At 36.4% G+C, this 12,391-nt stretch overlaps 1 protein-coding gene and 1 long non-coding RNA gene across 3 annotated transcripts in view; one reads left to right on the top strand and one right to left on the bottom strand.

Moving 5' to 3' along the window:
- MALT1 (MALT1 paracaspase) overlaps positions 1-12,391 on the bottom strand; it is a 49,508-nt gene that overhangs the window by 4,315 nt on the left and 32,802 nt on the right. For both annotated transcript variants that reach the window (XM_031441823.2, XM_031441824.2), the window contains 6 exons: positions 9,036-9,213; positions 8,195-8,269; positions 7,739-7,866; positions 3,899-4,048; positions 2,086-2,243; positions 819-944 (listed from right to left, as the gene is read on the bottom strand). In XM_031441823.2, the coding sequence (XP_031297683.2) occupies positions 819-944; positions 2,086-2,243; positions 3,899-4,048; positions 7,739-7,866; positions 8,195-8,269; positions 9,036-9,213 (815 nt within the window). The remainder of the gene's footprint in view (positions 1-818; positions 945-2,085; positions 2,244-3,898; positions 4,049-7,738; positions 7,867-8,194; positions 8,270-9,035; positions 9,214-12,391) is intronic.
- The window catches only part of LOC105088985 (uncharacterized), a 68,076-nt gene that overhangs the window by 42,714 nt on the left and 12,971 nt on the right, over positions 1-12,391 (top strand). The window lies entirely within an intron of this gene.

Below are 12,391 nucleotides of genomic sequence, written 5' to 3'. Positions count from 1 at the left end.
ATCACAACAACCTGGCGTTGTATTTCTGATGAAAAGTGAAAAGGTGTTTTCCAAGTAGTGGGGCTTGGGAAACTGCCTTCCCCTATTACTGGGGATGGGGATGATCTTTTAATGAAATAATAATCAGCTTTACATCTAGGTTAAAAGTTTAGCTGTTTTAAAAATATTACAAAATAATAATCCACAGTCATAGGCAGAGAAGTAGAAATGAATCACCTGATGGACTGAATTTCAAAGGTGTAAGGAGTGTAATCAGACTGGCTGTAAACTGGTGACAGCAGGTTTGACTGCTGTCCTCCTGTGGTTGTCGGCAGTGCCCACTTCACTCCCCAAGTTTTGGCCAATGCAGTCTATGGTCATGTGGCTATAAATAAATTAAAAACTCAAGTCCGGCAAGAATGTGCTTTAATTAGAAAGCTCAACCCTTCAGACCGTGTACCATGTAGTTTCTGATTTGTAAGGTTAACAAGAAATGAAAAAAGATATAAAAAAAAAATCCAGTTCTATTTTGTAGAAAGTCACCGAACTAGGAAATGATTATTTGAAAACACTAAGATATTTTAGACTATGTGCTATGCCTCTGATTTAACAACGTGGAGCGCAGTCACATGCATTCTCACATACAAGTCCTCAGGTCACTATCAGGGACAGAATCCAATACGCAAAAGGCCACTCAGACTCACTGTTAATCAGTTCTCTGCTTCAATTTACACTCAGTGAGTGAGGCAGTACATCTATGGGCAAGGTTCACAGGCAAAAATGCATTTTCACTTTCACAAAGTTTTCGCTTAGTAGTTATAAACAGGAAAAGTAATAACCTTTAATTTTTGCAGTGAGCTGAGTCTAGTATAGAGGCAGTGCTTGGGAAGATCCTTTGAGACTAAATAGCTGCCAGTTTCTTCAGGCGTCCCTTTATTTGCATCTTTTGGGTCAACGTCTAGGTCCTGTGAAAACAGGTAAATGGTATTAATGAAATCAACGAAGTCACAGTATTATGCATGACATAAAACATCTTAGCTGCTCTCTCAAGAACCGTGGTCTGAGTAGGTAATCCTTTATCCAGGGCTAAAGATACAATGAAAGCCACACTCCAGATTAGTAACAGGAATTTTAAGTTCCTCACCAATACACCTAAAAAGTGACACCTGAAAGGACAGTTACTTTCAAGCTACTCCTAGAAGCACTTCTAAGCCTCCTCAAATTTCCTTTTTAGTTTGGAGCCCCATTAGTGTCTGACTCCTGGATTCTCTCCCTCCTTATTCATCACTCTGGGGAAGCACAAGGGGGATTTACGTCGTTTGTGTGTTTAAGAAGAATAAGAATAAATGGACACGCCAAAGGCAGTCCTTTCTTCTTCCTTCTTTTACAGCTGACCGCTGCCCAGAGCAGCAGATCTGCCCTGCAGCTCTGGAGAGAGGAAGCCTGCAGGCTCTGCTGCCCAGAGCCCGGAGACCCATCCTGGCCCAGCGCTGCTGGGACCGGTGGGCAGACCTGTCTAATTCTGGGGGTCAGTGCAGGCCGTTCTCTCTCACACTGAGCAGTGTCCTCTGTGAAGCCTTTATCAGAAGCAAAGGTGATGTTGTGGACTTGTTTTATTCTGTGCTTACTTCTCAACTTCAACAACTATGTAGGAAAGAGGGACGCTGTTTAGTGGCCAACATGAAGAACAGAACTAGACCTCTATTCTTCCAATATCCGGCGACAGCTTGACAGATAGGACTTGCACTGTTGTGGTGTCTTTTTGGAAACAATAGTTTTTAAAGGGAAATTATTCTGGACATACAGCACATTTTATTTCTTCCTATTTGATATTCTATTTAGGGTAAGGGAAATTAAAGCCCTCCTTCCTGGGTGAACTTTAGACAGTCCTAAATTTGACATCTTTAAGGTATTTTGGCAATTAGCTTTTAAATATTTGACCATTTTTACTAAAATACAAATATTTTCATATATGTAATACATGTATTTCCTTTTTGTTATCAACATTTTAGTTTTCAAAAATTTAGTCTCTAGTAAGGATATATCACTATATTTTATTAAAAAAATTTTTTTCCCGTTATATTTTAAATAAAAGGAGAGACTTACAAGTGGAAAATCAGTGACATAGGCATCGCACACTAATATATCAGGCGGCTTGTGGAGAATACTTGTGTAGATTATCATGACGTTGGAAAACTCAGCTGCAAATCCTAACTGAATCTGCACCCCACATTGAAATTTAAGACACATACTTTCTGGAAGTTCTGAAAAAGAACCGTAAGAAAAAGTTATAAATGTTTAAAGAATGCTTGTTACGTTTTCTCATAAGCAGCAAACATTTACAGGGCAAAATACAGTGAGAGCTACTTCTTTTGCTTAAAAATCTTCTATAACTAACAATGTTTGAAGGCACACACACACACACACTCGGTTAAAAAAAAAAAAAAAAGGAGGAAAAAAGCCCAATATTCTGCTGGCTAAGCAAATAGAAATCTTTTATTTTCTATTTTCTTACAGTTCCTGTCCCTTTGCATACATAATTTTTATAGTGGTCATCAAAAATATACATATAATTGTAGATATATTTTGTAGGTATATTTTCACTTCATGAAAATAATTTTTTAATAAAGCATAATGTCACTGAACACTTTAACAATTCTGAATATCTGTGTTTTTTTTCTATCATAGTATTTCTGATATAAATTTAATGCTTTAGGATTGTTGGATACAGCTATTTGGTTTCTCACCTATGTGATAGCTTCTTGTTTTTACAGAATATAAATAGTTTCACATATTTCCAAAACAAGGTTAATAAAATGCATATCTCATGGGATTAGAAAGGAAATACACCACCATAGTTTCAGTTTTCCTTTCTCTGATTACTACTCGTTTGCCATTTGCTATATTTGTTTCTTAATTATTAATATATTCTCACTGTATTGTTGAATTTGCATCCTTTTATTAGAGGGGGTTTAATGTTTTTGTTTTACCATTCTGCACGAGTTCTTTATTATAAATAATTATCTACATATCACTTTGGTACAAATACTTTGACCTTTTCAATTTATAAAAGGTTTTGTTTACTGTTGATCTTTACCACTGTAGTTTTGTTACTATTGTTATTTAGAGGTTTTTTTAAAGAAAAAAATCAATTTCAATTATCCAATTATCTGGAACGCTGAGATAATTATGGCATTTTACATTTTAATGTGCTTCAATGTTAATTTACTAAAACTGTATCTTAGGGAACAGACTTATGAAAAGAAAGATTACACAGGAGTTCAATCAATACAATTAATTTTTAATTATCCACTTAATGTATCCACAGCATAGGGATTTGGGAATTACAGAGAATTCAAAAACCATTATTTCAGCCAATAATTTAAACTTTTTACTAAATTATATCGAATGACCAAAGGTAATTATGTTGCAGATGATTTCTGCATCACTTTCTCTTGTTCACCAACCCATGGGTTCATGTGTCCAGGAGAGAGAATGCTCAGTGATGCTCAGTAATAACTACAAGCATCCAGTCTTTGCCGACCACCATGTTTGTGTCTTTCCATGTGATCTCATTCACTATCAACAACCCTAACAAGAAAGTAATATTTCTTGTCCCCATTTACAGATAACATGTTTATCAAGTCATAGAGACAGGCTCAGAACCTGGGCCTGTCTGATTTTTGAAACAGCACACTTCAACAGCTCACAGTGTATATTGGGACTGTATATTGGACAAATTGAAAATTATTTTAAAAACAAAAAAATTGAAATATTTTGATTTTACCAAATGTGAAAATAATGGGTTAAATATTTTCATCACAAAATTAGGTGGAAAGCTGTATATTCAGAAGAAAAAACACTTCATGATTTAAGATAAACATTACACAAAGAGGTAAACAAACAGACTTTACTGTACCATGTGCCTTGGCCCACTGGAGATTGCGCACCAGAGATTCTGCAGAATGTGCTGCTCCCTGTATTGGGTCAGTAAGTGCTCTCTTTTCAGATAAACTACTTCGAATCTCTAGAGCCTGTTTGCCTTTGGTAAGGTGACACTTACCCATATCTAAAAGATAAGAAGTAAATATTATTTTTAAGACCACATCCTTTCACTTAGGCCAAGGACTCTCCTACAAATGGGGCATAGTCTCACTTACTCACTCAAGAGATACTCACCAAGCACCTACTATGTGCCAGGCATGGTTGAAAGTGTGAGGGATATGGCAGTGAGCAAACAGATTAAAACCATTGGACCAGCTCACTTCTAAAAGACCCCTTCCTGGCTTTTATCTTCTATAATGCTATTAATGAATCTCTACTATTCTAAGCATTGACAATCACAAAAAGCTGAAGGGATATTTCTTCACTGAAAGGGCAGCCATGATAACTTTGTCTAGTCTGTTGAGAAACACATTCTGTTTATAAACAAATGACTATGTGGCTATGAGAGAGGTAAGGTATCACGCTGTCTTTACTCAAATTTCCTTATTTTTAAAACAGGAAATAATGTGTTAAAACTACCAATATGGGTGGAGCACTTCTGCTGCCTTCCCCTGACCCAAGGTAACCAAATACTGTGCATATTCCCTTGATTTTTACGTTTTTACTAATGTGTAGGTGTCAATAAATAGCACGTGCCAACATTTTAGGTTTAGACATAAAAATGTTATACATATACTTCCGTAATATCATTCAACATGGTTTAGAGACTTACGAGTATTGACAAATCCCAATTTAAATTTATAAAACCACATCATATAATTCTACATGAATAAGTTACAATAAATTAATCCTATTTCTGAATATATTAAATCACATGTTAATAAAGTAATATCTAGTCTTGGGAAAGTACTTACTGGGAAAAAAAGACAAAACTCTAAGACTTTATCCCTCTTATTCAGAAAAAGATTCCAAATGTGTTTGTCTTTCATGATAAGGTCAGAGAACGCTAGAGAGATGGAGAGAGAAAGAGAAAGATAATGGGAGGGAGGAATCTATCTTTAACAATCAAGAATTAACTCTAAGTTACATCAGCATATTGGCGGTTAAGGAGGGAGGCTAAGGGTTGTGAGCATATGTGAAAGTTATACTGTTATAGGAGAGAAGATACAGAAATCAGCTTCTAAAAAAGATGAAAAAGGAAAAATGAGCCAAGTAAAAACTTAAATGGTTAAAATAGGTACAAAAAGCCCATGATAAATGTAGTTGAATTAAATTTTCTAGTTGAAATACAAAGATAGTCAGACTGGATTTAAAAAATCTATTTATTCTAAATGTGAAAGCATCAGCATTCCTTTTAAAACCAGAAGTGAGGCAAGAGTGTCTACCACCACTACTTTTATTCAATAATGTCTCAGAGGTCGCAGCTAGTACAAGGACATACCAGAATTCCACTAAATCAGTAAGAAAAGCAAAAACACTACAATAGAAAAATGGACAAAAGACATGAGCAGATTTTCACATAAGAGGATATACATATTGCCATTAAAAACATTGAGATGCTCAGTACCACTAACAATCAGGAATACCCAAACCAATACCACAGTGAGATACTACTTCACATCATCTGATTGGCAAAAATGAAAAAGCCTGACATACGAAGTGATGGAGAAAGTGCAGATTCACACTGGCTCTTGTATATTATGGGGAAGTGGGGTTAAGTGTAGGTTGGTGCAACTATTTTGCAAAACAGTTTGGCATTCTCTCTGAATACTGACAAATCCTATGACCCAGTAATTCCAAATTCTAGATTTATACCCCAAAGAAACTCTTGCATACACACTCCAGGAAACATATTAAGAGAATTTTACAACAGCCATGTGCATGACGGCAACAACCCAGATGTAATTCAAATGCCCATCAACAGGAGAGCAGCTGCAAAAATTGTAGTATATTTGCACAGTAGAATAGTATACAGCAGATAAAATGAACTACAGTCATGTAACAATATGGATTAATCTTAGCAATAGAACATTAACTGAAAAAAATTAAAGTCCCAAAAGACTACACAGAGCATAATCTTTTGATAAAGTTAAAAACAAAGTTAAAATATACATACTTTTGTGGATATATATAAATTCAATAAAACTATGTAAGAAACAAATCAAAGCTTTAGAATGATGCTTATCATGTAAGGGGGCAAGGAAAGAGATAGAAGGAACATATAACTGGATGTAGTTTATCATCTAGGTCTGAGATTCATGTTGAACATCCAGTTAACAATAAAAACTGTCAGAAGTATGTTCCAGGGTAATTATCATTAAAAATAATTATATCTCTATAAACATTTTTTTTCTAGCAGGAATTTTATAGAGCAAGATGGTTTTCAGGTACCTTAAATGTCACCCTGCCAGAACTAGTTAGGAAAGGAAAGAATTTATTTTGAAATTTCAATCACCTTAACAATAAAGCTCTCTGGAGTAGTAAACAAACAAAAAAAATCAAAATCTGGAGTCACAGATTGATAGTTATGGCTTACAACAGCAACCAGTTTATTTCATATTTTGTTTCACTTGCACACAATTGAAGCTGGAAAGGTGGCTTTTCTCCCTCAACTGTCTGGCCTATGATCTTTGAATATTTTAATTTTTTCCAAATACTTTAAAGTTATCCAGAAGATCCAAAGTTCAAATATATAATAGAGCATAAATAAAAATATAATCCAGAAGTTCAAATAGAAACAGCACATACTGGGATGCCATTCACTGCTGTAACTACAGAATTTAGTGTATGGCTGAACTGGTGCTTTTTTATTAAGTTTTAATACCATTAATGCATCTTGAAGTCTAAAATTAGAATACAACATTTGAGTCTCTGAAGTACCTTCACAGATCTCACTTTGAAAATAAATGATATACACCAAAGGCTTTAATTTTTTTTTTTTAAGCACCAGAACCTTCAAATGAGAGCTTAAATAGAAGCTCACACAATATGTAAAACAGATAAAAGCAGAACTTCTTTGGCTGAAGGAGGGCCAAAGCCCTGTTTGTCTACATTAAAAGGGAAAGTGGTTAAGTCGAATGACCCAGCTAAGGGATCTACACTGAAAAAGACATGAAAATAAACGAATGTGACTAGTACAGGTAGTTAAACACTCAAATACTGTATATTCAAACTGCCATCTTTGGAACATCCATGAAACTCCTGTTTTTCTAGTGAGCCAGTTTGCAAGTCTGATATGACTTATAAAACAGCCATTTCAAAAAACACCTGTCAATCTACTGATGTAACGTGCCTATTCCGGCCCTGGCAGGAGCAGAGCACTATGCTAGGCAGGTGGGGAAGGAATGCAAGGAAATGGAAGATGTGGTGTTAGACGTCTGGGATCATGTCCTTAAAGCAGAATTTTAAAACTAAGTACATCAAGAGAAAAAAAAGAACCCAGCTTTTTCCCACAGGGCCTCAGAATTTCTGTAAAGTTTCATCTTTCTGATCCTGAAAGAGGATGCTCATTGGACAATTTTTTTTTTAATCAGTAGACTGGGCAGCGTCAGGCACTAGGCGTGAGCTCTGAGGTCAAGGTCAAGAGCTCCGAGGATTACACTTCATTTATTTCACAACTGTGTCTGGGATCAGCCTTGTAGTTCAGGTAATGCTGTATAGATGGCAGGTAGCTGAGCCCATAGGAAAGAAGGAATTAAACAGGGGTGTTGCTGGACATTTTATATATATTTCCAAACCTGCACAGTAATAGTAGGAATAAAACAATTACCCAACAGAGAACCCTGAGGGGCTTTCTCTTTAGTTTTTATTTTACCTTCTGCAACTTCATCCAGTAACACAGTAATTTTCTTCTCTTCTAATAATCTATCTTTCAAAAATTTCATGAAGATTCCATTTGCCAATCCAGAATGCTGTATTTCAAAAGCTTCTGCTCCTTGACACCTGAAAAGAAAGAAATTTTTAAAAAAGCGAGCACCTGCCACACACGAGGCTTCCACAAATACCGGTGAGCCTCACATGCGCTCTGGCTTCTCAGTGACACCCTAATTACACAGCTAATCTTTAAGCGAGAACTAAATGCTCTCGTGCTTATTAAAAAGAAGAGGCCAAGATATGAAGTGCCAAAGTCAATTACTTAACATTTTTTATCAAGAGTATCAAGGAGGCAAATTTATGCTTCGGTGTCTATGGATATTTCTAGGCTCCTACAATCAAAATGAAGTCATCAAAGAAGGCAGGAGTCTTCCACATAAACATGAAATTTTCTTACGTGGCGTATCCAAACACAATATTGGCAGTGACTTTCAGTGCATCCAAGATTGGAATGGTATCATCGTAGTCATTTCTATTAAGAAGGCAGGAGGAGAGAAGGACAGATATAAATAAGTTAAAACAGTGTTCTTAAAAAAAGAACAACCCCCCCAAACCCCAGCATTCTTAAAAGAGAATAAATAATAACAGAATAGCATCACATATTTATTATATTACACATAATTTAAAATTATAGACTCAAAACTCCTTTATCTAGTCAGCTACATGTTTACCAGAAATAATCCGGGGCTCCTACACTGCTGAGACAGCAGAGAATCGCACCTTTTCTCTTGTTAGCTTTAAGGCTGGAGTTACATTTGAACTCGGGCACTAGACTTGGATTGGTGAATTCTGAGCAGGCAAAAAAATTACATCTGAGTAGAATTATCATTGATTCTATTCCTTACTAACACAATGGCAGACAAATGGGATCCAAATCTTCAAACCTCCTGGTTCAGCTCAACTTTCTACGTCTGCAAGACCAGGACTAACTAGAGGCCCCAACTCTAACTCCTGGAGGGATGGCTGCGGTGATTACTGCAGACGTCTGAAGGCATTCTGAAGAGCTGTGTCTTTTCTAGTCTGAGTAACTACCCATGCCCTTTGTTTTAGAGCAGATAGGAAAAAGCTAAAATAAACATAGAAAATATTTTTCCTCTGGTTTTCTTAATTAGTTTCAGTTTATAATCTGAAATTCACAAAGTAAGTGGTTCCCAGCACTCACAGGTTTGCCTTAAATAGCAACCATAGCAAGTTAAATCTAACTCCCACCAGCTCCATTTAAAGACAGGACAGTGTACCTTTTCCTGCACATATCCAACAGGAACACATTGAGGCCAGTTTCTTTTTCTTGCATCAATTTCAGTATATTCTGTACACACAGGCAGTTTTCAGACCTGTATGGATTTGGAGCATCAACAGGGACCATAAAGCTGTTCCCAAAGTTTTCATAACCATGTCCGGCGTAATATAATAGTCCTGAAAAGCAAAAAAAGAGAGATGGCATTCTGAAACGCTGCACTCTTAAAAAATGACTTATTTTCTTGAAGTTAATGCAAGCTTCTTTAAGAGAATGCAACTATAAACAAATTCAATGTTAACTGAATTTGCATTAAATTATTTGGGCAATAGTCTTCATTTAAGGATCAAAGTTTAAACCATCAAGATGCTATCCTGAAGTATATTTTAATTCATAAAAATAACATATCTGTAGCCAATGGTATAACATGGAATGCAGTTTTATCGCATGATGTTTAAAAACAAAAAAGGCTAAGGACTTCTTTGGACACATTTGTCTGCTCTGCTCTATGCTCTGAATTAATCATCTAAAATTTGGGTTAGTTTTAGTGTTCAATAGATGAGTCATTAATTCTTTACTGAGAAATGGTACTATAAAAACTGCACCAAACAACTCTGTTTAGAACTAAACTCTGTTTAGTTGTTTAGGAAAAAAAATCAGTGTGCGCTTAAAAAAATATTTGACAGGAATACTTGTGAAGACACATTCTCCTAAGCATGTAATCTCCAGAGCCCCTTCATTTGCTCTCTCAATATCCTGGATGGTGTTCTAAAGTAAACATACAAAGGCATTTCCATAGGGAACAAAAAAAGCTAATTCTCTGTGGTTGCAGCTCCATCCCAGAGCAAGAAATGTGGCTTCAAACAGTAAAGAGAACTTGCTTCCTTTGGTCCCAGAGGGCAGGATTAGGTCGACTACTTTCATTGAACTATTATTTAAATGAGAAGAATGGTTCTTTCATGTGTAACATTTTAGGTTAAAATTAAAAAAAGACAAGATAGACACACCCATTTACTCAGTGTGGGTTTATTCTACCTCAGATGTGCCCTGAATATTACCATGTAGGCGGTGAGGAAAGTGAAAAAGAAGTGGAGACAGTTCCTGGCCCTGAGGATCTTGCAGCTCATTCATACAGTATTTATCTGTCTGCAAGGACATGTGTATTTATAAGGACAAATCATATGCCTACAAGGACAATTTGTATCCAGAACATATAAGGAACTCTTCAATTCAGCAGTAAAGGACAACCCACTTTAAAAATGGGAAAAATGTGAATGAACGTTTTTCCAAAGAGAATATAAGCACATGAAAAGCTGCCTGACATCGTTAACCACTAGGGAAATGCAGAACAAAACAATGAGATGACACTTCGCGCTTACTAGGATGGCTATAATCGAAAAGGCAATAATAACAAGTGTTGACAAGGATGTAGAGAAACTGGAAACCTCATTTATTTCTGGCAGGAATATATAATAGTACCAGCATTTGGGAGTTAGGCAGTTCCTCAAAAAGTGAAATTCAGAACTATTTGACCCAGCAATTCCACTCCAAGGTATATATCCAGGAGAACTGAAAACATGTGTCCACACAACAATGTGTACACAAATTTTCACAGCAGCATCATGCATAATACCCAAAAAGCGGAAAACACCTAAGCGTCCATCTGCTGGTAAGTGGATAAACAAAATGGGCTCCATCCACACAACGGAAGGTTATCCAGCCATAAAAATAGAGCTATAACATAGATGAACCTTGAACACACTGTGCCGAGTGAAGGAAGCCAGGCACCAAAGGACGCATATGGAGTGATTCCATTTATATGAAATGTCCTCAGGAGGCGAATCCAAAGAGACAGAAAGGTTTGCAGCGCCAGGAGTCTGGGGTAAGGAGGACTGGGAAGTGACTGCTAAGGGATGTGGGGTTTCTTTTTGGGGTGATGAAAATGTTCTGGAATCAGGTGACTGTGCAACTCTGAACGTACTAAAAACCACTGAATTGTATACTTGAAAAGAGTAAAATTTTGAATACTCTGTCAAGTATTCAAAAATCTGACTCTGTTTCCTTTGGTCTCTCTGCTGCTTCTAGAACAAGATAGGCTTATTTTTCACCTTCCTGCTCAAGTCACTCTCCTTTCCATCTCCCCAAATTCTAACCAAGGCCCAGAACCCTCAGCAGGTTACCCCCTGGTCTCCAGCTTTCTAACACACCTCAGCCTCCCCGTGCTGGGAAACACTGCAGCAGCGCTCCTGACACTTAAAACCACGTATTGGCGTATTTTATGGACGTTTTACGGTTCTACGTAGATGTGGTTTCTCAGATAAAGAATAATCATAATAAAGACATTAACTTTTTACATGGCATTTTCATGGCTTTCAAAGCATCTTCATATACATAATCTGATTTTAATCCGTATAATCTTGAAATGACCTATTTTATAGATGAGAATTAAATTTAAAAGGAATTTGCTTAAAATCATATAGCTGATAGGTATTTGGATTCCATATATAGTGTCCCGCCCCCACCCCTAGTACATTAGGGACTTACAATTTTGAGAGCATAGATCATGTTCTTTATTTTCTGTATCTCCCTCAACGCCTAGCATACTCCTAATCTGGGCTATGGATTTAACAGGAACTCAGTAAATACTTAAGTGCATCAAACTAACAACGCAAACTGGTCAGGACAGAGGTAGATTTGGGGACTTTCTATAAAGAATCTGACTTTCAGTAGAAATGGTACTATTCCTACAGCTGATGTTACTAAGAGACAGCCAAGCAGAAAGCGTGGGTATTGCTCCCGCTGTATCATTTAATGCATCTGGTTCAAGTTACGACTTGACTTGGGAGAAGAAGAAACTGCAAGGGAAGGTTTGGCCTCCACCATCCAGGAAAAGTTAAGTGTGGTCCAATACTTAAACGTTGTATGCTCGGCTCTGCAATCACTGAAATTAGGGTACTTACCAAAAAAACCTTTTCTCCACCCCAGAATGATTCATGAAAAGTATAACAAGCATTTTTATCAAAGCTTACATATAAATTACACTACAGGAGATTAAGCATTTTTATGTAAAATAACTAGACCAAATCACTGAATCTTTAAAATTCCATCTCTAGTACTGCTTGTTCGTTTAATTAACTTACTCCCATGACTCAAGGATAGAAGGACAAAACAGGTATCTTCTAAAATGTCAAAAAATTCAATGTGGTTAGAAATATGATCCTATAAATTACATCTTTGGGGAATTTTATTTCTTGGGAATATGATTTCCAAGAATATAGCTTGTCACAGATATTAATTGTCTACACAGAAAAGAACTGTTTAAATGGAAGACTTTCCCTCTTGAGTTAAACTGCAGTG

The sequence above is a fragment of the Camelus dromedarius genome, chromosome 28 (genome assembly GCF_036321535.1).
Source record: "Camelus dromedarius isolate mCamDro1 chromosome 28, mCamDro1.pat, whole genome shotgun sequence".
In the NCBI taxonomy this organism is placed as follows: domain Eukaryota; kingdom Metazoa; phylum Chordata; class Mammalia; order Artiodactyla; family Camelidae; genus Camelus; species Camelus dromedarius.
Note: the sequence above shows the minus strand (reverse complement) of the source record. Positions and strands in the feature narration are given on the sequence as shown.